General features: G+C 50.6%; 10 protein-coding genes across 10 annotated transcripts; 4 read left to right on the top strand and 6 right to left on the bottom strand.

Annotated features, from left to right (window-relative positions):
* Window positions 1-21: 21 nt before the first annotated feature.
* BO85DRAFT_446442 (Smr domain-containing protein) lies at window positions 22-1,772 on the bottom strand. Its single transcript, XM_025659506.1, has 4 exons — window positions 1,368-1,772; window positions 1,204-1,304; window positions 866-1,116; window positions 22-774 (listed from the first exon to the last, which is right to left on the bottom strand). Exons 1-4 carry the CDS (start codon window positions 1,387-1,389, stop codon window positions 369-371), a joined length of 780 nt encoding a protein of 259 aa, XP_025519207.1. The 5' UTR covers window positions 1,390-1,772; the 3' UTR covers window positions 22-368.
* A 515-nt stretch (window positions 1,773-2,287) lies between these two features.
* Window positions 2,288-2,732, bottom strand: BO85DRAFT_192790 (uncharacterized protein). Its single transcript, XM_025654445.1, has 2 exons — window positions 2,534-2,732; window positions 2,288-2,472 (listed from the first exon to the last, which is right to left on the bottom strand). Exons 1-2 carry the CDS (start codon window positions 2,650-2,652, stop codon window positions 2,349-2,351), a joined length of 243 nt encoding a protein of 80 aa, XP_025519206.1. The 5' UTR covers window positions 2,653-2,732; the 3' UTR covers window positions 2,288-2,348.
* A 2,699-nt stretch (window positions 2,733-5,431) lies between these two features.
* On the top strand, window positions 5,432-7,022 carry gpaA (guanine nucleotide-binding protein subunit alpha gpaA). The gene is made up of 4 exons (XM_025654444.1): window positions 5,432-5,685; window positions 5,757-6,099; window positions 6,156-6,712; window positions 6,768-7,022. Exons 1-4 carry the CDS (start codon window positions 5,568-5,570, stop codon window positions 6,809-6,811), a joined length of 1,062 nt encoding a protein of 353 aa, XP_025519205.1. The 5' UTR covers window positions 5,432-5,567; the 3' UTR covers window positions 6,812-7,022.
* BO85DRAFT_192730 (uncharacterized protein) lies at window positions 6,892-7,584 on the top strand. Its single transcript, XM_025654443.1, has one exon. It carries the CDS (start codon window positions 7,006-7,008, stop codon window positions 7,408-7,410), a length of 405 nt encoding a protein of 134 aa, XP_025519204.1. The 5' UTR covers window positions 6,892-7,005; the 3' UTR covers window positions 7,411-7,584.
* BO85DRAFT_446439 (uncharacterized protein) lies at window positions 7,584-8,951 on the bottom strand. The gene is made up of 2 exons (XM_025659505.1): window positions 8,745-8,951; window positions 7,584-8,638 (listed from the first exon to the last, which is right to left on the bottom strand). Exons 1-2 carry the CDS (start codon window positions 8,901-8,903, stop codon window positions 7,760-7,762), a joined length of 1,038 nt encoding a protein of 345 aa, XP_025519203.1. The 5' UTR covers window positions 8,904-8,951; the 3' UTR covers window positions 7,584-7,759.
* Window positions 8,952-9,121: 170 nt separating this feature from the next.
* On the bottom strand, window positions 9,122-10,711 carry BO85DRAFT_192716 (uncharacterized protein). The gene has a single exon (XM_025654442.1). It carries the CDS (start codon window positions 10,296-10,298, stop codon window positions 9,474-9,476), a length of 825 nt encoding a protein of 274 aa, XP_025519202.1. The 5' UTR covers window positions 10,299-10,711; the 3' UTR covers window positions 9,122-9,473.
* A 1,919-nt stretch (window positions 10,712-12,630) lies between these two features.
* On the bottom strand, window positions 12,631-14,940 carry BO85DRAFT_192672 (acyl--CoA ligase). The gene is made up of 4 exons (XM_025654441.1): window positions 13,744-14,940; window positions 13,372-13,660; window positions 13,148-13,251; window positions 12,631-13,085 (listed from the first exon to the last, which is right to left on the bottom strand). The coding sequence occupies exons 1-4, from the start codon at window positions 14,802-14,804 to the stop codon at window positions 12,851-12,853; spliced, it is 1,689 nt and encodes a 562-aa protein (XP_025519201.1). The 5' UTR covers window positions 14,805-14,940; the 3' UTR covers window positions 12,631-12,850.
* Window positions 14,941-16,175: 1,235 nt separating this feature from the next.
* Window positions 16,176-22,293, bottom strand: BO85DRAFT_391049 (nucleoporin). Its single transcript, XM_025656795.1, has 4 exons — window positions 22,080-22,293; window positions 21,078-22,014; window positions 17,925-21,023; window positions 16,176-17,869 (listed from the first exon to the last, which is right to left on the bottom strand). Exons 1-4 carry the CDS (start codon window positions 22,145-22,147, stop codon window positions 16,514-16,516), a joined length of 5,460 nt encoding a protein of 1,819 aa, XP_025519200.1. The 5' UTR covers window positions 22,148-22,293; the 3' UTR covers window positions 16,176-16,513.
* A 252-nt stretch (window positions 22,294-22,545) lies between these two features.
* BO85DRAFT_414698 (bifunctional anthranilate synthase/indole-3-glycerol-phosphate synthase) lies at window positions 22,546-25,096 on the top strand. The gene has a single exon (XM_025657656.1). It carries the CDS (start codon window positions 22,621-22,623, stop codon window positions 24,931-24,933), a length of 2,313 nt encoding a protein of 770 aa, XP_025519199.1. The 5' UTR covers window positions 22,546-22,620; the 3' UTR covers window positions 24,934-25,096.
* Window positions 25,097-25,365: 269 nt separating this feature from the next.
* On the top strand, window positions 25,366-26,705 carry BO85DRAFT_517465 (BRCT domain protein; the record flags this gene model as incomplete). Its single annotated transcript, XM_025664911.1, has 5 exons — window positions 25,366-25,540; window positions 25,643-25,804; window positions 25,931-25,996; window positions 26,058-26,161; window positions 26,263-26,705. The coding sequence occupies 5 exons, from the start codon at window positions 25,366-25,368 to the stop codon at window positions 26,692-26,694; spliced, it is 939 nt and encodes a 312-aa protein (XP_025519198.1). The 3' UTR covers window positions 26,695-26,705.
* Window positions 26,706-26,802: the final 97 nt, after the last annotated feature.

Below are 26,802 nucleotides of genomic sequence, written 5' to 3'. Positions count from 1 at the left end.
GATACCTTTTAGCCTATTAATCAGATTGCCTTGTGATCTGAAACATTGCACTCATGGCGACTCTTAATACGAACTTTGATTTTCTTCTTTGCTTCTTTTTCTTTTCCTTGTCTTCTAGCCCGTAACAAAAAGAAACCAGAACATGTTAATCACTGAACGTCTAGATAGTACCGAATCCAATACACAGCCCCGGGGTATATGTTGTCTTCTGCCAAATGCCCAATTGCGCGAGAAGTCCAATGATCGGTCGTGTCTGCCCACGCACCCTTCTCTGTCTATATCAATCACACATCAGATCGTATCATATATAGGCCCAAAAAGTTACTCTTTAGCCCAAAATTGTTATGTATCCAAGCGCGAATCTCTCTTCACATGACCACACAGCAAGCCTTCTCCAGCTTATTAAGGATCTTAGGCAGAACCGCATTGACCACCTGCTCGATCTCATCCTGGTTACCCGCGCCTTGTTGTTGCTGCTGAGAACCAGAATACTGCTGCTGTTGCGAACCGGGATATTGCTGCTGCTGTTGCTGTTGATGCGGGTGAGCATAGGTGCCCGACGAATGCTGCTGCTGCTGAGGGTATTGCTGATAGTGAGGATGATTGGGCGTAGGGGCAGTGTCCATATCCGCCGGACCACCAGTCAGATTCACATAAATGCGCCCAGCATTTTCCTCAGTCGCATACTGAAGACCAAGTTCCTGACAGACTTGCTCTACTCGGGGCTTGATTTTCTGGATATGGTTGGCCGAGTGGTTTCCTTTGCCGACGATCCTATTGAATGGCAGAAAGTTGGATGATTAGCGATTTGTGTCGAGAGTAAGGAAGGAGCCTGTGTAGTGTGTAACATGAAAAGGAAGCTTACACATGGAGATGATCCTGACCGTGCGCCTTCGCATACTTGATCCTCTCCTCTAGGATCTCCTCTGCCTCTTCGACAAATTGTCCGTGCAGATCGATGGTGTCTGCCGCAACGCGCCCGTTGGCGTTGTTCTCACGGAAGATGAACTCCGACGCTTGCTTGTTGTATTCTTCCATCTTGCGACCGTGGGCTTTGCCTTGTTCGGAGAGCTCTTTGGCCTTGGCGCCATCGCCGCTGGAGTAGGCTTCCTGGGACTGGCCATTGAATACTAGTTAGTTGTTTGTTCCTCTCTGATTTGGCGAGTGGTTGGGTGGTTGCGGTAGTGGTTGTCAATGGCGTACCCGTTGGAAACATGAGTTGCGCTTTGAAGCTTCTTGTCGGGCTAGGTTGCGGAGACGGTCGTATTCGGCCTCTGCATCTTGGCTCTGATCGTGACTGAAGGCTTCGGTAACGGTGTGGTTAGTTTATTGGAGATTGTGGCTATGAAGGTCGGAAGGGATCTTACCCCGAGGGCCCATGTAGGACATTTCATGCTCATGCATTTTGACGAAAAGGGGTGTCTAGCGAAAGATGCAGGTTGCAATGATAACGACGGGGCGTATCTGCGACGGATAGTCAATCCGTACGGGTATTAGTCTGTATGCGATGTCCTCGGTCGCAAAAAAAAAGTGTAGCGCAAAGGCGAGGCTGTGAAGGAAGGCCGATCGCGCGAGTGGATGTTGCAGTCCCTGAGAGATGGATGGATCGGGGATTGGATCCGTGGATGGATCAGTGGAGCGGCGATCGGATTGGCCGATGAGCCAGCCAGGGATCGTGGACGGAATCGCACATGAAAAAAGGCTGGGCTGGATTGGAGATCCATGGTCTCCTCAATTCATTCTTAGATAACTTCATGCGGTAGGCGACAATCTAGTTATCGGGTTGGAGTTGAGTGTCTTACTCTGCACGGTCTTCCTCAGTTCCTCCTTCGTATTGACAGGATGCACGGTCAGCCACCCCCATCACGAGTTACAACGGACTGGAACACTTTAGAAGGCTGTCAGCCCATTTCCGAGCTTACTGGGGATCTTGCCGACCATCATCATCCACCAATCCTTTACCCATTCGGCATTCTTGCAGCTGGACCCAGAAATCATCATCATCACCTCCATCGGTTCTGCTCAGCATTGACCGTATTCCGCATTTCTCCCAGGTTATGCAACCGAATCAGTAAAAGCGTCTACATAATAAGGTGTCTATGCCAAGGTCACCAAGCCAGTGAAGAGTGGAAACCAAGTCAATAGTCTGGCCATGCTCCATGCAAAGATGGGGATATGTCCATTTCGAGCTGCCTTCTTAGGTTATCGGTCGACAGCGGCAGGATTTCTCGATTGAAAGTATAAGCAGTCGCGACCCTCCAGGGGATATACTAACTAACTATGTATAACTTGAGTTATTCATCATAATTAGTAACTAACTATAACCCAGAATGGTAGGAGAGAACATGTCAGGCAGCTCGCCACGAGGCCCTTTCCCCAGTCACAAAGGGGTGAAAGATGTGATGTGATGGTAAGGAGACGACAATCATCATGAATAATAGCGTGGGCGGTAAAAGCAAGCGACTAAGGCGACTAGACAGTGGAGAAGTTGGTCTCTAGTCGAGTTGCAGAACCACGGATTTCGGTTACCGACTTCCATTCCAGCAAGCAGCATCTGAGCAGATTCATCTTGCACGATTCAGGCGGGTCGTTCCGTCTGTGCATGTCCGGTGGCCATGGGAGGCAGCAGTGGTTGAATCCTCCTTCATCCATGGAAGTTGTTGTCACAGCATGAGCTGTTGCGATGGAAGAAGTACATACTAAAACCAAGAGGTTGCCACTGGACGAAACCACAAGCGTGTATCAGATGATATGATGAACAAACGAATGGGTCTTTGTGAATGCATGTTTCTCATCCATTTTCTCCCTTTTGTGCGGAGAAGCGATCGACGGGCAGTTGCAAGTGGAGTTTTACCATACGGTACCTGGCCGTAGGAACAGGAACGACAATATTCCTCCGTACGCTAATGCCCATCCCAATCTTGAGGCCATCCACCTTTTTTTTCTTTCCACATGGTAGTCTAGAGCTGCAGTAGTAGCCTCCACTGGAATGCATTCTACCCCGTATATCATCACATCAGACATGCATGATTATTCCGCCACGTTTGATTCCTCAGAATGTTCTGCCTATGAATAGACACAAACTGCGTCACTGGCTCTATCAGCTCAAGCCTCTCAACTCTCAAGACATTCTGGAACAAGCCAACCGACCGCGTAACTTTGTGAGATGGCGCGGTGTACCTGGCGATCGGGCGCGCTGAGCGTGCCGGACCTCCACCGCGTGGTGGGCACCTGAAACTGCAGGCGCCCTTCCAAGTTGCACCCTTACCAGATTTAGCAACGGTCGGCTACTGCGAACTGTGGACGATGTCTTCTGCTGCTGCTGCTGTCGTTGTCGTTATTACTGCTGCAGGATTAGTCTAGCCCGTTACTGATGAGCAGCAGAGACAAGAGAGATCTGGGATGGATTTCGTCACCAGTGGAGGTCAGCGCTTAGTATGATTTGAAGAGTTAAAAAACGCCTGATGGGCTGGCTGTCGAATGGCATCCCGGTCGCCATGGCCATCTCCTACAGGTGCGCACTGCAGATCTGCGTCATCCGGAAATTAATTCATGCAACTGAATCATTGATTATAATATCTACGGTAACGACAGCCTTGGAACTACGTAGTTTGTAACTCTATATGGGATCTGGGTTTGGACCTCTTTGCTGTCTCATCACTGTATCATGTCTATCTTATGCTGCCGACTGGCAGTATCTATGACGCAGAGGATGGTGTGGTAGTAGATAGTACTGTTGTAGTTGTGTCTGGGATGGGCTTTTCGGGACTGAAATGTAAGAGATGTATGAGACTATGCCTCTTCTGAACTGTGCTGGTCTTACCATCGGGAGAAGAATCCCAGTTGGAGCACAACAAATTTCGGACAGAGCAGACTCCTAAGTCAGAGAAGAGCCGGTCGTCGAAAAAGGGGAAGGCTACTCATTAGATTCGCAAGGCCATTGGATCGTGCTGGTTTTTCCTCCACTGCCACCCCTTACCAGCAGAGCCAATCAGCAGTCTATGACTGGGTCGCCATCGCATTTACCAAACGAGACGACTCCACTGCCCCTATTGAAGTGGTCCAGTCATCGTCACTCATAGGTTGGAACCGGGCCAGCTTATCGTTCCAGAAAAAAGCGGGAATGGTCAATGGCAGAAAGAAGAAGGAGAAAAAAGGGAAAAAAGGTTTATAAAATTTTTATTGGGGAAAATCAAAATCAAAATCGAAAAAGAAGAGGAAGAACCTTTCCTCAGGCTTCACCCCCCGATACTCACTTGGTACTAGAATAGTTTACTAGTAGACTAGCAGCAAGCAGGTACCGACACCCGGTAAGTAAGTAGTAGTAGTAGTAGTAATGGAGTCGGCGTATCAGCCTGCTGCGTTCTCTCTAGTTCATCCCCTCTTCCTCAGACTTCCCCCCAATCAATCCCTCCTTTTCCCGGGTTTCTGTCTGCTCTCCAGGCTAGTTGCCCTCACACACGCTCTCTCGTTGCTCAACTTTTCTGGCACGCTCCCGGGACTGCCTCAGGATCTCATCTTGGCCCCTCTTTTTTCCGTTGCCCGACTCACTCACGCTGAAAGTCTGCCCCCCCTTACAACCTGTTGAGCTTAATCCTTTCCCTCCGGCCCTTCAGCCTCGCTCGCTTTACCCTCTCTCTCTCTCTCTCTTTTCTTTTCCCTTTCGATCTCTTGTCTCATCTATTCCCACACCCCCCCCTCCTCCTCTTCTTCTTCTTCCTTTCTCCTCCTTTCAAACCCCAACTTTTTCACGGATTGGGATAGAACCAGCATCTCCCTTTAGAATCCCTGGGTTTACTTCGTCCAATTCTTTTCTCCATTATTTTACTTCTCCTTTCGCTATCCTCTTCAGTCCCATTTCTCTGGATTATCCTTGTTGAAATCACCGCGATTGGTGTATTTCCCTGTTCCACCTTCCTTTCGCCTCCTTTCCGCCTACTAGTCCCAGACGCTCCGCGCTTATATTTGATTTTTCCCCTGCCGCCCGTTCCTTTGCGTCCGCTTGGCCTTTAGTAATAATATCATCCCCGGCTTAATTCCATTCTTCTCTTTCTCCTCCTCTCAGTTGGAGTTTGATATATCAAGTTTTCGAGCAAAGTGAGTGGCCCTTTTCACGTCGTTGTTCCCTTTTCCTCCTCGCGCTTCCTCTCTGCCCCGGAATCCCTCCCCCCATGGTGGACGGTGCTCCCAAGCCTTCCGGTTGATGCATCAGCTGCACCTCCTTGCGTCAGCACGATCTCTGGGCCTGGGGGAGACTGCTGCCTTTTGGTTCTGATCCTCTTCCGACACTCAAAAATCAAATCGTGCATCGTTCATTCGATTGTTTTTTCTTGGGGTGTCCGATAGTGGTTCTTTCCGCGTACACCCACGGTCGACGGGGCAAGGGGCTGGCCGGATCCCACTTTTACAATACACGGAGAATTCGCTTTCATGGCTGACTGACATCTTTCCCTACGGACAGGCTCGTTACTCTTGACGTTCACTACCACCCGCCCACCCAACTCCGTCCCCCCGCTACACATTAGACTTTTCATCCATCACTCCCACGTTCATTAATCGCCGCCAAAATGGGTTGTGGAATGAGTACTGAAGACAAGGAGGGCAAGGCCCGTAACGAGGAGATTGAGAACCAGCTCAAGCGGGACAAGATGATGCAGCGCAACGAGATTAAGATGCTGTTGCTCGGTATGCGCTCTCTCTCTCTACCCCCGTGCAGGTTTCGCGCTGGGACGCAAGATTAACGATGTCTTGAACAGGTGCTGGAGAGTCCGGAAAATCGACCATTCTCAAGCAGATGAAGCTGATCCACGAGGGCAGCTACTCCCGCGATGAGCGTGAGTCCTTCAAGGAAATCATCTACAGCAACACCGTCCAGTCTATGCGCGTCATCTTGGAGGCTATGGAGTCGCTGGAGCTGCCTCTGGAGGATGCTCGCAACGAGTACCACGTCCAGACCGTCTTCATGCAGCCTGCTCAGATCGAGGGCGACAACCTGCCCCCGGAGGTCGGCAATGCCATTGGTGCTCTGTGGCGCGACAGCGGTGTTCAGGAGTGCTTCAAGCGGTCTCGTGAATACCAGCTGAACGACTCCGCCAAGTAGTAAGTGCCGCATCTGTCTCGGGCTCGTCAGGAGCCTCTGTTAACCGATTTCTTAGCTACTTCGATGCCATCGACCGTATCGCGCAGCCTGACTACCTCCCCACCGACCAGGATGTCCTCCGCTCTCGTGTCAAGACCACCGGTATCACCGAGACTACTTTCATCATCGGTGATTTGACCTACCGCATGTTCGACGTCGGTGGCCAGCGTTCGGAACGTAAGAAGTGGATCCACTGCTTCGAGAACGTCACCACGATCCTTTTCCTGGTCGCCATCTCCGAATACGACCAGCTGTTGTTCGAGGACGAGACCGTCAACCGTATGCAGGAAGCGCTTACCCTGTTCGACTCCATCTGCAACTCCCGGTGGTTCGTCAAGACTTCCATCATTCTCTTCCTGAACAAGATCGATCGTTTCAAGGAGAAGCTGCCCGTCAGCCCTATGAAGAACTACTTCCCCGACTACGAGGGTGGTGCCGACTACGCCGCCGCCTGCGACTACATCCTCAACCGCTTTGTCTCTCTCAACCAAGCCGAGCAGAAGCAGATTTACACTCACTTCACATGTGCTACGGATACCACACAGATCCGTTTCGTCATGGCCGCAGTTAACGGTATGTCCCGCACACTTATCGAACCGTTTCATGCTCAGATACTGACTCTCATTAGACATCATCATCCAAGAAAACCTGAGACTGTGTGGTCTGATCTAATGACCGGTATATTTCGCTCGAGTGAGAACTTCTCGACATTTAGACCGTATGCTATGTGACTTGTAATCTTGTCTGTTTTGCTTTTTGCCATACCATGTCGCACTCTGTTCTTTTTATTCCTCCCTTTTGAGAGATCCTGGCGTTGAGACATTCACTTGTCTATTTTACTAATTCCCTATTTCCTTTGTCTTGAAATGATATCTAGCCGGCTCTTTGTTATCAGCATTACCGATATCCATCCCATGACACAGAGCAGGAGTTGTTTTACCTTTGCACTTTCTATTCTGTTTCTCTTCTCTGTGAGCAGCGGGTCATCTGTGGTTCCATCGGAATTTATAGATTTATCAGAGCCCGTGCTTGCGTGTCTTCTTTTCTCCTTTATTTACTTATATGGGATTCCCGCGTCGTTTTCTTGTCTACCTCCCTCCGTGTTCGCGTTACCCTCCACCCCCTCTTTCCGCTTTTCCTTTTTCATCCTGTGTCTTCTTTCCCCAGCTGGATATCCCATCATCTCTTGGTGCCCCTCGTCCGCAATTCTGTGTGTAACCATATATCACGCATTCTTCCATATGGGTCTCACGTGCATTGGAGGGCAATGAACGACGACAAGGCCACGGGCACGGGAGATTGACAGGGTACGCTGAATATCATGTCTTTTCCTCATGTGTCATGCCGGGTCGGTCATTGGGTTATAGTCAGAGTTAAGGATTGTGAAATATATCTTCTGTTAAAAATGTGTTTTCGCGTAGAGTCGGTGTACATTAGAACTAATAAAAGTGTTTAACAATGTTTTATCAATTATCAGCATGTATCTACACCAAGTGTCCAGGTTCTAGGCCCAGGTCCAGCTTCAATATCCGCCCAGCGGATAATAATACTATCTACTAACTAGTGGTACTCGGCACTCCCTCCCTCCCCAATGGACACTCACATTCCCCAGAAAGAAAATCAAAACCTCAGCTTCGGCCCCAAGAACACAATCAGAATAGCTACCAGCCACATCCCAAAAATCCACGCATACAACATCATCCGTCCCCACCAGCCCTTCCCCTCCGTCATCCTCCGCAACATGCCCATACGCTGCTCCGCGACCTTCATGTTCCCGGCCGTTCGATCAATCCCATCCACCGCGCGAGCCAGCACCGACTTCTCCGCCTCCAGGGAGGAGTGGAACGTCTGCGCCGAAGTCTTCAGCTGCGTTGCTAGCGCAAGCATAGACGATGTCAGGTCTTCCTGTTCCGCGCGATGAGATGACAGCGTCTCTTCTGTCGCGTGTAATCGAGAGTCTGAGGATTGCTGTGGGGAAGGTGGGTTCTTCTGGAGAGATGATCCGGTTGCGCTGGCTGTTGCCGTGGAGGGGATGGTTGTGGGTGCGTGTGATCTGTTTCGGAGAGTTGATGGTTGTTCTTGTGTCGGGGCGGGAGTGGCTTCTGCTGTTTGGGAGGGTGGTTCGGTGGTCATTGGTGGTGCGGATGGGGTGTTGGTGGCGGATGCTGTTGTTGTTGTTGTCGTCGTTGTTGGCTCTTTATCATGCGGTACGATATCACGGTCCTTCTCTTCATGTTCGAGTTGTTCGTCGGTGGTGCTGCCCTCGTCTGGGGTGCCGAGGAGGTCTTCACCGTCTAGAGAGTCGTCTTCCTCTTCGTCGTCGTCGGATTGAGGTTCCGCCTGGGAACTACTGATCTCGTCGAGGACATTCTGGAGTTGTTTGAGGACCTGCCGTTGACGTGCTAGGTCGGACTGCAGGTCGTTGCGACGGTCGGTGGGTTTGATCTGGGGGAGGGTGCGTTCGAGGGTTTGAAGGTTGGTGCGGGCGTAGTCTATGTTCTTTGATGGGAAGTTAGTCAATAGTCATGGCTCGTGGCTGTAGCTGTATCCTCTACTATGCAAAGCGATAGGTAGTTTCGAGTGAAGAAAAGGCACGAGGACGTACTGCTCCGACTCTCATGCGCTGGTATTCTGACTGGCGTAGTGGCTTCAGATCCGCGGATGAGGAGAGGAGGTTATGTTCTAAACGAGCAACCAGGCGCGAGAGGTTCAAAGCTGCGAGGTCCGGAGAGTCCGGGTATGAGGAGTATGCTGTGAGAGTCATCTTCTCTGCTTCTGCTATGTGTGCTGGGAGAAGTCAAGAGGAGGGGAAGGTTGGGCATGAAGCTCTTCTGGCCATTCCATCATGTGGTGACGGGGAGGCCTGTAGATCTGCTGACTCATACAGATCGAGCTGGTTGTTTGGGCTAGTCCTAATCAGGAAATCGGGGACTATAGAGCGTCTCGGGGTTCAGTTGTTCTCTTCTCTCTCGCGCTTGCTGGGGGAGTTTGTCGCCTCCAAGAAATGCTCGGAAAGGTACCAGATGATTATCATCGTGGAGGTCATTAATCGTCATTGAATGCTAAGCTAGGTAGGCGCGAAAAATAATAAAACTAAAGCACAGTCTGCCACCCTTTTGGGCGCTGTCGTTCGGGACAGACGCCCTATGCTACTAGCCCGAAAATCCTCATAAGCGTCCCCGAGAGAGGGAAAAAAGAACAGGTAAACTGAACAGCGAAACCCACAACTGAAAAAGGGAAAGGGAAAAAGAGCAAGCCAAATCCCGGAGGATGAAAAGAACCCCACAATGCATCGTTCTCGAAGAGGAAACATCACACCATCAGTCAGCTAAGGCTAGCTGTACTCAATCATCAACCGTCGCCAGGAGCGCGTACCCTCCTCATCTACATCGTGCATGAATTGGACTGCGTAGCCGCATTTTTGGGAAGGATGGGATCCGATAAGGTTTGCGATACTGGGGACCCCCTGTTCGTGGCTAGTAGCAATAGGGTTGGCATACCACTGAACCGGCGCAGGAATTCCGGGCTGGCGCTGAGGATCTGACACCACCATGGAACCGTGAGTTGGCGCTTCAGATGACGAGTCACCGAGGCGATCATCCAACCTCACCGCGGGGGGTGTAGCTGAACGATGGTCGTGGACAGGGGCGGAGGCGGCACACCCGGGCGACAACGGCACCAGATGACCGTCGGTTCCAGATGCTTGCTTTGTCCAAAGGCTCCGCTCGCGGGCCAGGACAGCCGCTAGATAACCACTAGAAGGTAAGGGAGACAGCTGGGAAAGTGGCTGCAGGACATCACAGGCTGAAGGGAATGGACCAACGCCCTGGGAGGCTGGGTCATTGAGATAGCCTACGCCGTAGCCGTGGCCCTGAACTAGGCCTAGGCCCACTGCTGCAGTCCTGCCGACGGGCTCTTCGCCACCACTACCCACGATACCACCACGATCGCACTTCTCGGACGGCGTAAAAGGTGGCGGGTCCATCATTTGCCTCTCTGGCGGTACGTAGGCGTAGGATCTAAAGGGTGGTGGACGGCGAAGACGCTGAACTAGTAGGACCAGAATGCAGAATATGCTGGCAATCACGTATAGAATGGCGAAGGAGAGGATCCGAATGTCTTTTTTCGGGATTGACCATTCATTGTCCATACAGCTCATTGCAGGATTCTCTAGATGTGCTGGGTCCTAGGGCCGCACACCACACACTCACACGCACTGCTTGCTTTCTCCTGCTGACGGAATAATGCAGGTTTTGATTGTTTTCTAGGGTGTTTCAGTAAGTATTAGGTATATCTATTTTTTGGGAGGGGAGAGAGCTGTGTCACCCGCGCAATTGGGAAATAGTGGTTATGTACCGGATATAGCTGGAATCTCTTTATAGTATATTAAGTACTTCTTTCCGTTCCAGAAAGGGGAAGAAATGACGATAGTAGTAGAAGAGATAGAGTGAGAGATAGTCCCTCCCAGGCCAGTTTGTGGTAGAAGTAGTCGCAGAGTATCACAGATAGGGTTGGAAGATGGGGTGGGAGGTATGAGAGAGGAAGTAAATGAAGAATGGATAAGGCAAGTGGTTATAATTCAAAACCAACGACTTCTTTTCTCAAGGATGCGATCTAGGAGGTACTTATAACCAAGACCAACATGGCGCAAGCATGGCGCATCAACAAATCAAAAAGAAAAAAAATATTCAAGCACCAGTCCTAGAATGATCCGGTGAGGGAAATTCCCATAGTCTGTTTTGATATTATAGTATCCAGGGAGAAAAGGAAAGGTGCGCGCGACTCCACCATGCAGGGACATCTACAGTAAAACAAAAATCCCCGTCTAGTGGGATCGCAGCGTGGTTTTGAAGCTCGCATTGCAGGTATGTGTAAACTAAGCTAACTACGGACAGGGAAGAGAGAAAGAGGAAGAAGGAAAGAGAGGAGAGGGGGGGGGTTTGTGTTGGGATAGTGTGAAAGTGGCCCCTCCAGGTCCAGCTCTGTCATGTTCAGCCACGAGAGCATAATGAAGGGGAAGACGAAACCCACGGGAATGGGGACTCCAACTGTAATGCACCCCCGTCATAGGACCAGGAACGTCTCAACGCAAGGCAGGTTCAGCTGTCCAGATAGAGCGCCACATTCAGGATATCGGCTGGCGGAGGAAAGATGGGGGGAGAAAAAGGGCCCGCTAAACTCATTAGCGAGTGTTCCCGACCCAGTGAAGATCAAGCAAACCAGCAAAGTATCCAGTATCGACGGTATAAGGCGACCTGGACCGGGTGAGGCTCGAACACTAGACTGGTAGTCTACTTGTCGGGACCAGGAGATGGCGGACTGAAGAGAGGAGAGTCTAGTCTTGTCTTGAGTCTCTAATTTGTCCGCTGAAGCCAGAGTAAGACCGAGCGTGTTGAAGTGGAGTCTTTTTAGTTTAGTAGTAGTGCAGCGACCAAGACTGAGTGGAGAAAAGAAAAGTCGTTGGACGGGATGGATATAACTAACTACTAGAAGATATTCATGACTACTAGATACTGAACTGAACATGTCGACTGTATGTATCGACTGACTAGCTAGTAGTACAGTAGTACGTAGTTGTGCGTGTGTAACAATCTATAATTCTCCATAAATGCAAATCAATTTTAGAAATCAAATCAATCTCGACTAGGGATACCTCCGGTCAGGTGCTCACGCGTATTATTACCTGTCCCACCCCAACATGCTGTATACTCTAAGTAGTATTCTTCCACCCCCCTGTAAGATTACCGGCCTCGTGATCTAGAAATGTAGAACTTCCCTGCTACTACTAGTACAACACAACAACTCAACGCCTCTTTTCCCCTTTCCTTCCTCCTTTTCCTACTCATCCTTCCCTTTTGTCTAAACTATCACCAGTTTGTTTCATGGCTTCCTGGTGTCGTCGCTCTCCATTACCCTTCACAGCCCGTCCATTTACCTCAGCTGCGCCATTTTCCCGAATTTCTCCCTCCAGAATAATGAAATTGATCGTCTGGATTGCCGCAGATCCAGTTCGACTTCCACGGTTTTTCGGGTCCTGACCCGGTGGGGGTTTTCATGAATATAGTTATCATCAGCTCGCCATTGCAGAGTGGATTATGCTTTATGAGACATTCATGACATCTGACTTTGGACAGGCTGCCACTTTATTTTTACATTATTCTCTCTTCTCATCCCGCGTCTCCCTTGGGATTCCCCGAAGATGGGCGACTCAGGAACGAGATCCGTCTAGCGCCCCAGTGTGGCGGTGTTCTCGGCGATCAGTGTGGCGCTAGATTTGCCCTGTCTTTGCCCTCTGACAGGCTCACAGGCTCCTCGGCCGGCCTGGCCTACAGTACCAACTAAAACTAAACACGCCGCGCCATTTTTGGCCCCGGAAGCATTCTCCATTCACTATTATTCATTCGCTCATTCATCTGCATTGCTATGGGTCTACTGGTACTATCACTGTCTATCGTCGGGATCTGATTGCTCTCTCCACCCCCAATTTCCAAGCCCACGACCCAAGCACCGGGTTCTCTTCAAACGCACGTCAGCGATCTATTGAGTTTCCATATCCATTCCAAATACTACGCTGCATGCACCCCACCACAGGCGATATCCGAATCTGACAACTCTCATCCTCCTGGTTGGGTCGGCCAATGCGACTGGACGGGCAATTTGGCGTCCCGGGCAAGTGCCGCATGTAATGAAGGGCCCCGCGAAGTCGCCTGCCTACAGTTTAGCGGCAACAGCATCTCTCTGCATCTCCTCCTTAGCGCGATCGCGGAGCGCCTTGCGCAAGATCTTTCCTGAAGGATTCTTCGGAATCGCATCAACGAATACCACCCCTCCGGTAAGTCTTTTGATCGCAGACACTTTGCCATCCATGAACGCCATAATATCCTTCTCGGTGGCGGTTTGTCCGGATTTTAGTACAACATAGGCCCGGGGACTCTCGTCGTCATTTCTATTCGTCAACACCACATCAGCCCATTTGCTCGCTAGATTGAACCCCTCTTATTAACCCACCTTGGAACACCAATGACTGCAGCATCGGCCACTCCGGGATGCTCCAGCAGAAGGGCTTCCAGTTCAGCCGGTGCGACCTGGTTGCCTTTGACTTTGATCAACTCCTAGCGAAACCATGCCAGTTAGCACCATGCAACACGAGACAGAAGCAATGTGTTGGATATTGGCCTGCACCGCAGGTGGCGAGTCTGGGACTTTTTTTCTTCTTGTTTTTTTCAGCTCACCTTCTTTCGGTCAACTATGTGGAACTTGTTGCTGTCGTCGACATAAGCGATGTCTCCTGTCTTCAGCCATCCATCCTCCGTCTTGGTCTCCCTCGTGGCTTGCGGATTTCTCCAGTAGCCCTTCATGACATTCTGACCTCGAACCCAAAGTTCACCGCGCTGATTGCGTCCCAATTCTGTCACGCCATCATCGGCCATGATCTTCGCCTCACAGTTGGCATTGGGCTCTCCCACCGACGCCGATTCGCATATCTCATTGGGATCCCAGCCCATCATAGAGCACGTAGCCCTTTAGGCGAGAAAAACAGAAACTTCGTTAGCCTGCAGATTCTTCGCCACTGAATATACAAAAGCAATGGGTGGATAGCTTACTCGGTCATGCCCCATCCCTGTTTGAGGTTGATGCGTCCAGGTTCCCACAATGCCTCTACCTCCACACATACCTCCCTCCCTAGAGGTGCCGCGCCGCAGGATATACTTTCCACGCTACTCAGGTCGTATTTGCCGCTCTTGACTGCAGGGTGCTTGGCCAATGCGACCGCCACCGGTGGAACCACGATGAGATCGCTGATGCGGAACTTCTCCGTGTACTCGAGAACTTTGAGAAAGTCAAATTTTGGCATGATATATACGGGTATATCGCGACTCAGGGCAGACGCGATGAAGATGTTCTGCGCCATGGCATGGTACATGGGAAGGAAACAGAGCCAGCGCAAGCGGGACTGCTTGTCCTTCCAATCCGGATTGAGGTAGGAGAGGTGGTTGAATTGTCTCAGGTTGGCGACATAGTTCTTGTGCGTGATCTCGACCCCTTTGGGTCTGCCAGTGGTGCCACTGGAGTAGTTCAGGGCCAGAGTCCGATCGGCCAACTCCGGGCTTGACAAGTCATCCCATGCGAATCCGCTGCCTTCGTCCTCAGACGCTATCAGGTCGCCCCAGTAGCGGCAGCCGTTGACGGCATGTCCTTGACCATCATAAATGGCATTGTTGAAGACAAACACCCGATCGCGGTTGAGTCCAGCCAGCCTCGCGGCTTCAATTCCAGTGTCCAGACTGCCTTCGGCGCAGATCAGATACGATGCACCGGAATCCTGCAACTGATAGGCCAGTTCCCTGGCGACGTAGGATGGATTTGCGCCGGTGAAGATGCCGCCAGCCATGATGGTGCCGAGAAAAACGACAGGGAAGAACAAGTCATTGCCGGAGTAAAGTAATAAACGGTCACCCGCCTGTAGTCCATGCTTGCGCAAGCCTGCAGCAAATCGTTGACACCATAGACGGAAATCGTGGGGGGTGAAGTAGTGGGTGTCGGGACGAGCAGCCTCCGAGAAGCAGCGGTGCGTCTTGGAGAGGGGGTGAGTCGGCGAAGTCAGCAAAGCCGAGGCCAGATGGGTGTTGGGGATGTCAATCTGCCAGCGCGACTTGAACGGCATCTTTGCCAGCAATGCACGGTAAATGACTACTACTAGTAATACTGATGCTGAATAGATGATTGGAATGTGTGAAAATGCGCGAATTGAACAACTCAGACAATCTGTTGTGATCCCATGCAGTTGGACAACAAGTAAGTACTAATCGTGAATAACCGTCGCAGTAACCCTGTGTTCCCCGGTTGGAAAGATGATATGTTGTGTGACTTTAAGTAGTGGTGGTAATAAGTGACTCCTTACACCCAACCTTGCAGTATATAATCGAAATAGTAGGGACTATGCAATCCCTCCAAACATGCAACAATGCCTCGTATCGACAGTTTGAACCAAGAAAGAAGAGTAAGGAAGGGAGAGAAGAGAGAGGGAGAAAGAGAAAGAGGCGATTCCAATCTCAAGTACTAATAGGAGTAACAGTATAATATGATATAACATCTTACTACTCATTAACCCTGGCACCCACCGAAAGTCAATTTTTTCCCTTAAATTCCCCCTCATCATCTTCCTATGCACTCATACTCCTTCATAAACTCTCATCTGTATTTCGGACCAGTCAAGTCGAACCCCCCGAAACAAGGAACACAATCCATGCATCCACGTCAGCACATAAGCAACAAGACAAAGAAAAAAGACAAAGGGAAAATGAATAGAGGGACCCCACATTCATTAATCCCTGCTTTTCCGGGACACCCGTTGTCACAACGTTCTTAAAGAAGTATAGTTACTATTGCTTTTACACTGGGAAGGTACTTACGACCAACCCACTTACTACTTAACTTAGTAAGGCGGGTAGGAATGGAATAAAAAGAAGGTGAAAGGGGATTAAAGCTTTCCCCGCATTTGGGTTTATTGGAGAAGGAAGGAAGGAAGGAAGGAAAGTTAAGAACCGAGCGAGCCAATCGGTTGTGGTTGTTGTTGTTGTGGTTTGGTTGTGCTCCTCGGTCCATCGAATGTGGTCTCTGAGCCGAGGGAATAACCAAAAAATGAGGAGAGGAAAATAACAGAAAGAGTAAGGAGGGAAACAGGTAACTAGTTATGCTGGGTGTTTGGGTGTTGGTTTTGTCAGTCAGAGCAAGAGCGGGGGTGTGGTGTTCCTTTCCTATTACAGTAAGTATCTACACTCAATTGGTGCACTTCTACGTACCTCGGATGCTACTTACTACTCTTGGGAACGAGGGAAGTACATATAGTAAAACATCTTATGTGTGAGATCGAACTGATCACTATCACATCACATTGCTGTACTGTTAGGAAGAACTATAGATGCTAGTACGTACTACTAGTTACCATCCTTGTGCTTGAGCACTAGTCTGTTTTTTGTTTATGTTCCGGAGATTATGGAAATTATTGTACCGACAGAACAAGGCAAGGTGTGACAGGGATACCACGGAAAGGGAGAAGAGGTCCGCGGCGATGTGCAGTGCAGTCAGAGCTATAAGTCAACTGGCGACATGCATGCAGACTTGGTGGAATCATGGATCCTTATCACTGGTATTCATGAGACATACTGAGACAAGTCACTGTATACCTAGATTGATGCATGCTGGCTAGATGATGCGGACTGAAAACAAGGCAGAGGATATGGAATAGATGGGGCATCATCACTATACGAACAGAGAGGGAGAACCAAGAAGAAAAGATAGAAAATCGATTAGACCATCCCCCGCACACCTTATAAAATCAGCTATGAACACCCATTGTCACTTTAAATGTCATTATGCCTCGTCACCATCCCCTCCCAGGCACGCCAACGTTGCCTTGAGCTCACTCACAATCTTCTCCTCCAGCCGACTTTGTGCTCCCGATGCTGCATCGACCGGCTTCTGGCGCGACAACTCCAGCTCCTTTTCACTCGTCGCAACGATCCGCGCCCGAAGATTGTGCTTCCGTTCCAGAAGTTCTTCAATATCCTCCTTCACTTGAGCTTTGTCCCACTTGAGCTCCTGGATCGACTGCGCATCAATGCCAAGGCTGGCTCCAGCTTCCCGGAATCGGGTCAGGATGTATGAGATAAGCGCCAGTGAGTACGCCTCGGAGACCATGCTCAGACTGATTCGGGAGACCGACGCTGTCGTGCGACCGGCAGCAAAAGAGTCAGCAGCACGTTTGAGCTGGCCTTCGAACTGGTTGAGAAATGCCGCTACCTCGGGCGCAGTGCGAACGACGTGGTAGAGAAGGTTCAGGCACAGAGGAAGGATGCCACCGGTCCAGATGGAGTACAGGCGGGGCACAGGGTCAAAAGGCCCAAACCCTTTCGAATCGCGCAGGATGTTCGTGAGGCGGCAGGTGGAGAGCCGAGACAGAACCACCTCAACCGCCAAATGTTCCGCCAGCATAGGGATCGTAGACATCTTAACCAGGAGTGACATGCTGAGGTCGCCGTATACCGGATCGCCGGCTACAGCTAGCTGATCAGCCCACGAGAACAATGATGTCGCCAGTCTCGCGGTGTCATTGTCGGCTACGTGGTAGACGATGTGCTCAAAGAGGCGGTCGACGTGCTTTACTTGGAGTGAGCTCTGCAGAATTGCGATCAGGATGGCGAAATCTTTTGGCGTGCACTTGTCTGGTTGATCATGTAGGTAGGTTGTCAAAGCCTTGAACCCTTGTGCCACGACCACCTTCACAATCTCAACGATAATTCCCAGGTCAGATGATACCTCTGGTTTCTTGGTAATTGTTTCAGGTGCTGTTCGCGAGGGTGAATCCAGATGGAACTGGAGAGCGAGGAAGAGGACATTAAGAAGGGATCGGTAATATTCCGTGTCATCGTTGATCAATGCGTCTTCGTAGGTGGCGCGGCGCGTGCGTAGAGCATCCCATACGATTTTGAGGAGACCAAAGACTTCGGCACCCTTGGCTCCGATTGCAACCAGTCGCTGGAGGAGAGCTTGGGCGAATTCTACCCGAGTTTGTTGTATCCTCTCGAAGATCGCTTCCTGCGGGACGCCTCGGGTGTTGGCTTCCAGGCAACTTTGCACAACAACAGCCATCGACTTCTGAACCTCACGGTCCGCCATGAAGTCCGCACAGTGTTCGACGGCGAAGAATTTCCAACTATGAAGAAGGCTCTGCGCAGTCCCAACAATTAGAATAATTTCGTTGATTGATTCGGTCAGTACTTACCACTTGCGCCTCGACCAAAGACAGGTTCAGATTGGCCCGCTGGAATTCTTCGGCGAATCCCTGGTTGCGACTTCCAGTCCACGCGAAATCATAAGAAAGGAGCTTTCTGCCGAGTTGGATGTCGTAGTAATAGTCTTGGCCGAGGTAGCGAGACTGCAAAGGTGTCCGCTTGAAGTCTACGAGCTTGCACCCGGGATACCTCATCTCGAAATTCTTCTTCAGATTGGCATGCAGCGAGGCATTATAACCGGACACATCAACCGCATCCTTGGAATACCAAGACACGAGCGGAATTAAAGTCTTGTAAAAGCCTCGGTCCTGCATCTCCTTGGCTGAGTGCAGATATACGGCGCAGATATCTGCCACGACAGCTGCGATACGGGTAGCAGAAATCTGTTCCTTGATGGTCAGGGACGATATTCTCAGTTTCGAGACGTAATTCACCAGGCTGGTGAAGAAAAGGGAATGTTTCTTCAATTCTGGGGTTGCCCATGGCCAGTTTTCCTGAGCATGGGAGACAAATTCCAGCAGCGCGACAGCCAGTTGAAGGTCAAGCTGCTCAATATGAGACAGCATATCAAGTGCTATTTTCAGGAACGGGGTACCCCTCATTGCTGCTCCCTTGTCTGTGTCAGTTTTCCTCAGCGACTGGCGTGGTGAGGTGCCCGTAAGGATGTAGACGGCCAGCCACTGTTGGCGCTTGCTGACAAGGGTTGTTAGTAAGTGCCATATACTCAAGCGCAGGTTGGAATCGCTGAGCGGCTTGTCAAACTGCGAAAGGACGTCGAGGAAAAGACATGCGGATTCCGCTCCCAGGTGACCGACCAAGGACGGCGGCTCATTTGCCGGGTCCAAAGCTGCGCCTGTTATGAGAACATTGAGCAGTGAAGCCACAGGGAGCCGATAGGCATCATCCAAAGCATACAGTTTGATCAGAGCGGGTGTAGCCTTGAACAGTTGGTCCTCCAGCAAGGATAGTGGCTGTTCAAGGAGCTGAGCCGCCTGTAGCAGCCTGATCGAGAGGTCCAAGGTCGCTAACACCTGCCTTTGCACAAAAATCATGTAACGGAGATATAGCGTCGACGGTGTCTGAAGGCCATCGACAATGAGGCGAAGGATGGAATTGAAGGGCAAATCCGCGGCCGACTGCGGCCGTAAGACACTGAGAAGATAGGTTGCTGACGAAGAAAAGACGCCCGTGATCTTGGTGTCCAGCTTGGTGATTTCGTTCGTACCATAAGCGTAGTAGAGTACCCTCTCAAACACCGTTGCGAGTTTCGTGCTAATTTCAAGCTTCTGTTCCGGCACATTGAACCTCCAATTGCCATTGCTGTTGTAAACTTCCACCATCACCCGTACAAAGTTCAGAAGAGTTCCTCTCAACATATGCGAGGGAACGCCCGCGGTGAAATCGGAAGGAAGAATAGCCTTCCCATTGGGACCGTTGGGGCTCCTTCTTAACACGGCCCGAGAAGCAGCGTCGTCAACAACTGCTTGGAACAGACGAACACAGCCCAGCAAGAAGGGATAGTCTCCCGATGTCACTTCTGTAGCTGAGACAATCGCAGTCAGGATGCCACCCTTACCATCAGAGCCCAGCAAGCTGCTGCGAGAAAGTAGGGGCCACACTCTGCCTGGCAGAACGTCGATGAGGACGCAGATGAATCGCAGACAGGCAATTGTAGTCTCCATCACAATATCAGATCCTGTTCTGGGTCCGATGTTGGGTAGATTGCGCTCAAAAATCTCGAAAACAAGCGAGATAATGTCGCTTTGGCGGGATAGCCCATCGCTCGCGATCTCCAAGATTCTCTTAGCACTTGAGCCATCGCCGCTTTGCACTTGCGAGTCCTTTGCTGCAAAGAGAAGGTCGGCCAAAAGACCTATCGAATCGGCCAAGGAATCTTCTCCATAACCTGCTGAAAAGCCTCCATTCTCATTCCATTCCTCTAGCCAGCTGCCGAGATAGCTCAGGCAGGAATACTGATGGTGCCACATGACCACCGCAGGCCTTGACTCGGAGACGACCTGTCCAATTGCTGAAGACGGTATCTGCGAAGAGCCCGTAACAACCAGGGCGTTACTGGTTTCCTGATCAGTAAGCTGCCTTCGGGGAGATGTGCCGACCATGGGAAGGGACTGAACAAGGGTGACGAAATTTGCGTTCTCATCCTCGCGAATCGTTTCGTAGCCTTGGAATCCGTGGGGTACGACCTGCGTAAAGGAATCCATGTTCTCCAATTCTCCAAGTATAACTGGAAGGCCTTCCTCATTCACCAGATCTTTGCTGACCAATGCACGGCACAGCTGCAGGAAAGGCACTGTTTCATAGGGGAAGCGAGAACGCGCTATGCGGAAAATGTTGTCCATCAGAGCATCATCCTTAACGAAAACCGAACGAGGGTCGCTGATGGGGTTTAACGGGGCACCGTGAAACCACTGCGATTCTACCGGTGAGCCCTGGAGAACTGCCAGTGTGGACCCAACGATCTCGGGGGAATAGTCTAGGTACACCACAGCGGTCCGGATGAAATCTAGAAGCACGAGCTGAATCCATTGGCTTGTCAAAATGTCAGTGACTGCTGAGGTAGCTCCAACTTTCGTGGCCAGAACAAGGACGGTTTCAAACACCATATCCTTCATTGCATCTGAGCTTAGAAGAGTTATCGCCTCATCCGCTGTGCAGGTCGGAGTACGTGCGTTCTCGAGCAACTCTTCATACAAAGTGATCTCCGAGGCTTTGGTTGGATTCGAATGAGGTGTATTCGATTGGAAAGAATCCACTGCACTGTGAAATTGCTCCAACTCTCGGCTTTCTCTGTCGCTGAGTGCAAGCTCCCTCATAGTATGCATTATCAGTCCCCAGGAAAACGCAGCTGGATTAGCAATTTTAGATTCTACACCAGCTGTCAAGAAGAGCTCGTTTATCTGGCCAATCTCTTCCTTTGAGAGGTAGTAAGGTGCCTCAGCCGACGGGCCTTTATGTGAGGAATTGTTGATGATCGATGGGACCGACAATGACAGCTTCAGAAAAGCTAGTGTTGTCAAAGAGACGAAGCCTTGAAGTGGGACCAACAGCTCCAGAGGATTCTGACATGGCTTCTTGTAGTTAGCAACAAGATCATGCGGTAAACATAATACGGCAGTACTCACGACTCGGAGCGGCTCTAGGAAGTTGTAGTCAACCATCAGACGAAGCCAAGAAAGCAGAAGCTCCGCACCAGGAATTTCTGTAGACGCCTGAAGTTGCAGGAACAACATCTGTGTAATATGTACTACCTCCTCAACAAGGATAGTGGCCCATAATTCTTCGATTTCTTGGCTACTCTCGGTGGCGCCTAGCCAGCCACCACCGCTGTCCAACGAAGACAGCCGACTCCGCACAGCTTCGACGCAGCTCTTGTTGAACGTGCGCCAGCCTTCGCCCTTGGACTTTCCATTGAATACTGTGCCACCTAGCTTGGACAGCTGCTGAGAGGGAAGGTCCGAAGAACGCTGGGAAGCCGGCTCTTGGTTATCTCTGAGATGCAACGCAAGCAGCTTGCATGCCACTTTGACGACATGGCTTCTCTCCGATAGATATAAGCTGCGCAGCCGCAGGCGGCGGCTAGTTTCAGAAGAAAAATCGGAAGCCTCGTCAACATGGGCTGCTTTCTGATTGAAAATTTCGGCCAGGGCAGGTCCTGCGAGAGACACACGAAGATTGTCACCTCCCGCCGCGCTTTGCAAGCTGGTTGTTTCCTCGTCGGCAAAACGGTTGAGAAGGCGCGTGGCAGGTCGGGTTTGCCATTCTAATACTGTTAATCGGAGCGCGCTGATTTCATCAATACCCGCCTTCTCGCTCAACCACAGAGCATCTGCTTTGATCTCCTTCAAATCATACGAGGATTGCGCATTTGTCTCAACATTGATTGCGGCTGTCTTAGATTCAAAGTCGGATTTTGATTTGGTGGAAGGAGAAGGAAAACCGGTGAGGCAATTCGAGAGGATTTGGACGCTGTCGGGATGCGATAGGAAGGCATGGAGTCTTTCCACATCTTCGACGTTGCTATCGATTTTGCATATGTGAAGGAAGGCTCTCTTCCAGGACCTAAGATCGCATAGACAATCAGTGAATGCTCGTCAATTGGGAAGAGACGCATGTAAAGCCCATACAGAAGCTGGACGTCCCCGGAGAAGCACTTGTCCAGGGACGGGAAATAGGCTTCCGGGACGGGAGCCATTGGCGAGACAATTATATCATTCTAGATGCTCGATGGGATGCGGAAAGGATGTGCTGCTCGCGAGGGTCCAAAGCGACAGAGACCCGGAGCAAAAGGGCAGGCAAGTTGAGAGTGTTAAGCAGAGAGCTCACAAGCTCAAAGGCGGGAAACCCAAGAATATTATTCCAGGAGCGGGTTTGGCTGGAGGTCAACAATGACTGCCTATCTGGGTTTAGCCCAAGGCGGTGAGCTGAAGTTTTGCGCCGTTTGCTTACCAACCCCAATCTGGAAGGCGACACGATCCACCGAGGATCTGAGTCAGGCCGCAGCCACCGTCGATGTTTGCTCCGCCCTCACTTTACTCCGGCAGTTGACAGTTCAACTTCAAAAAGGTGAGTGTGTCTCTATGCGCATCGCCCCTGGCTGCTTTTTCCTTATCGCATTGCTCTTCGATTTCATCTAATTGAAGATCCTGTCCTGCGCAGATTTTCGTCATGGCGGACTCCGGACTCGTCGATCATTCCCCCCACCATCCCACCAAGGCCGCCCAACTGAGCACCGCATCGAATGTTATCTTGATCGATAACTACGACTCGTTTACTTGGAATGTCTACCAGTACTTAGTTCTCGAGGGTGCTACAGTCAATGTGTTTCGTAATGACCAGATCACTTTGGAGGAACTGATCGCCAAAAAGCCCACACAGCTGGTCATCAGTCCCGGTCCCGGTCACCCCGAGACTGACGCTGGTATCAGCAGTGCAGCCATTCAATACTTCAGCGGCAAGATTCCCATCTTCGGTGTATGCATGGGTCAGCAATGTATTATTACTTGCTTTGGTGGAAAAGTTGATGTCACCGGCGAGATTCTTCATGGCAAGACATCCCCGCTTAAACATGACGGCAAGGGCGCCTATGAAGGACTACCTGGCTCGCTCGCCGTCACTCGCTATCACTCTCTAGCTGGTACACATGCGACAATTCCCGACTGTCTGGAGGTGTCATCTTCCGTTCAGTTGGCGGATGACAGTAACAAGGATGTCATCATGGGCGTGAGACACAAGAAATTGGCCGTGGAGGGGGTTCAGTTCCACCCCGAAAGTATCCTCACTGAGTACGGCCGCATCATGTTCCGCAATTTCCTCAAACTTACTGCAGGCACCTGGGAAGGAAACGGGAAACATTTTGGTGAGCAGAGCAGCACTACCAAGGCCACCGTTCCCTCAAACCCTGCCCCGAAAACGGACAAGAAGTTGTCCATCCTCGAAAGGATCTACGACCATCGGAGAGCCGCTGTCGCCGTGCAGAAGACTATCCCCTCGCAGCGGCCAGCCGACCTCCAGGCTGCCTACGACCTTAATCTCGCCCCTCCCCAGGTCCCATTTCCGGCTCGTCTTAGACAATCGCCCTACCCACTGTCCCTTATGGCAGAGATCAAGCGTGCTTCTCCCTCTAAGGGTATGATAGCCGAAAATGCATGCGCGCCTGCTCAGGCCAGGCGGTACGCGAAGGCCGGTGCCAGTGTCATCTCTGTGCTCACAGAGCCTGAATGGTTCAAAGGCAGCATTGACGATTTGCGTGCCGTTCGCCAAAGTCTGGAGGGCATGACGAACAGGCCTGCCATTTTGCGGAAGGAATTCGTTTTTGACGAATACCAGATCCTAGAGGCCCGTTTGGCCGGTGCCGACACGGTCTTGCTCATTGTGAAGATGCTTAGTGTTGAACTCCTCACTCGGTTGTATCACTACTCCCGTAGCCTTGGCATGGAGCCTTTGGTTGAAGTGAACACACCCGAAGAGATGAAGATTGCGGTCGATCTTGGAGCCGAGGTTATCGGTGTCAACAATAGGGACCTCACAAGCTTCGAGGTTGATCTCGGCACTACTAGCCGGCTCATGGATCAGGTGCCCAGCAGCACCATCGTGTGTGCTCTCAGTGGGATCTCCGGGCCTAAGGATGTGGAGGCTTACAAGAAGGAGGGTGTCAAAGCTATCCTAGTAGGAGAAGCCCTGATGCGGGCAGCAGACACGGCTGCTTTCATTGCTGAGCTTCTTGGAGGCAGCTCACAAACCGTTTCCAGCGAGTCCCGGAGATCGCCGTTGGTAAAGATCTGCGGTACTCGATCTGAAGAAGCTGCACGAGCAGCGATCGAGGCTGGAGCAGACCTAATTGGAATTATTATGGTGCAAGGGCGAACGCGATGCGTCCCTGATGACGTGGCGCTCCGCATATCCCAAGTGATCAAGTCCACCCCAAAACCTGCTAGTCAAACTCTTCACACATCTCAAGAACCTTCCGCTGCGACATCTGTGGAGTACTTTGATCACTCAGCCAAAATTCTGCGTCACCCTAGCCGGGCGCTTCTCGTGGGCGTCTTCCAGAACCAGCCCCTTGATTATATATTGAGTCAGCAACAAAAGTTGGGACTTGACGTTGTGCAACTTCACGGATCTGAGCCGCTTGAATGGGCCAAATTGATCCCAGTGCCTGTCATCCGCAAGTTTGGACTTGACGAGCCTGCGATCGCCCGCAGGGCTTACCACGCCCTACCGTTACTGGATTCTGGCGTTGGGGGAACTGGTGAGTTGCTGGACCAGTCCCGCGTTCAGAATATCCTCGATAAGGACAGTGGTTTGCGCGTTATTTTGGCGGGTGGTTTAGATCCTACCAATGTTGCTGGCATTGTCCAGAAGCTTGGCGAATCTGGTCGCAAAGTCGTTGGCGTAGATGTCAGTTCTGGCGTAGAGTCAGACGGCGCTCAGGATCTTGGCAAAATCCGCGCGTTTGTGCAGGCCGTGAGGGGACTTTAGCTTTCAATCGTCTCTATATATCCCTTAGCATGGGATTACTAGGCACATTGGTCTTTTCATTTGATTTTCTTTGAGTCTCATTACCTTTTACTTTGTTGATACCTTTCGGATCTACCATAGCCATGATGCCAAACAATGACACGGCCACTTCAGATATCCTACACTCTTGCCAGCTTACAGTAGCCTCACTATTCATTGACGAGATAGTCACCTATTCCTTTTCTCAGTGTTCGTCCATTCTGCCATTGATCGAGTAGTATCGTAATAGTAGTAGTACTTGTTATATTCTTCCCCGAGCTTTCCACTTACTATATACCTTTAAGATTCCTTATATCCACTCAACGCACCCTTCATACGGTCAGCTGAAGAGACTCTACTTCAACGGTTCCATCGGACTCCACCGGAATACTACCTCTCCAAGTTCCCTTCAGAATGGGCAAGACCTTTAAAAACATACATGCCAGCTCATTCGGCAAATTCGATGGACTTTCGGACAAAATACCCCAGTGGATACGGGCCAACGGAGGCCAATATTCCAAGGACATCAGCAAAAACCTCACTCATTTGATCACCACCAAAGAAGCGTTCAAGGATAATGTTGAAGCAGGTAGGTACTTCGAAACTATGGGGTTCAAGTTACGCATATATGTCTGACAGGGAAACCGAATGATAGTTCGAGAAGCTAAACGACTACGAACTATAAAAATAGTCTCCTTTGACTGGCTGGAAGACTCTCTCTTATCTAAGAATCGAAGACCGAAGCGTGAGACAGAGTATCTTCTTGCGAATATACTCAAACGCGAGAAGAAGAAGAGGGGAAACGAGAAAGTGAAAATAAGGGAGAGGGAGAAAGAAGAGCCTAGGAAAAAAGGTACGTTTGCTCTTTTGCTCTTGGGGCAAGTTGTTGACCGTTGGAGTGGAGTCCAACAGACAAAGTGAAGTCGAACGGACTTGACTAGATGATATAAGTTTTTGGTGACTAACACGACGTTACTAGGTAATCTGAAGAATCGGGATCCTTTTGGTAGGAAGAGAAAGGGCGTAAAGGCCGGGACTGCGGTTTGTATGCTATCATCTATCTTGTTCCTGCGTATTACGCAGGCTGATTCGGGCTGGTGATGTAGCGAGGTATCACATCTATACGGATGAAGAAGCGAGGGTGACGTACAATGCTACGCTTGTCCGGTTGATGCAGGGCAAAAGCTGCAAGGAGAGATATGTGGTCAGGGTGAGTTAGTCATAATGCTGTGGAGTCGCGGTCGTTTATTTCTCTCCAGGCAGATGAGGTATACGTATCAGGAGAAGGGCTAATTGAGAAATTGTATGTAGGTATACGAGTCTAATAGAGAACCTCATGTCTACGCTACACATCTCGAGTACAGCCGTATTGGCAAGCAGCAGAGCCAACTCCTGACACCGCTGAAAGCAGATCGTGACTCCGCGGTGACGGCGTTCAAGGAGACTTTCAAGGACAAAACAGGTAAGGAGTGGGAAGAGCGACTGGATGATATCTTACCAGAAGGTAAGAGAGATACTGATGGCAAGTTACTGCCTCCTCACCAGAATTGGTTCTACTACGAGGATCGGGCTGGGCTGTTGTCAAATTTCCTTCGGGGAGTTGATGCACCCGACGGCGATGGCATGGTGACTGTTAAGCAAGATTATCTAGATGCATCATTGCAGGGCATTGAGCACGAGTCGGCACAGGATGGGAATGGTGAGTGGCCGGGCAGTGACGAGCCGATAATCTATACGATTTGACTGGTCCGGACATTAAGATTCTGAGCTGTCCCCGAGACAAATATATCCGGTCGGCTAGCCCTAATTGATGCTGAGGCAGGGCCTTCAATTGGTTCGGCCGTATACTAG

Source organism: Aspergillus piperis (genome assembly GCF_003184755.1).
Source record: "Aspergillus piperis CBS 112811 unplaced genomic scaffold BO85scaffold_3, whole genome shotgun sequence".
In the NCBI taxonomy this organism is placed as follows: Eukaryota; Fungi; Ascomycota; class Eurotiomycetes; order Eurotiales; family Aspergillaceae; genus Aspergillus; species Aspergillus piperis.
This window is presented reverse-complemented; position numbering and strand designations above follow the sequence as displayed.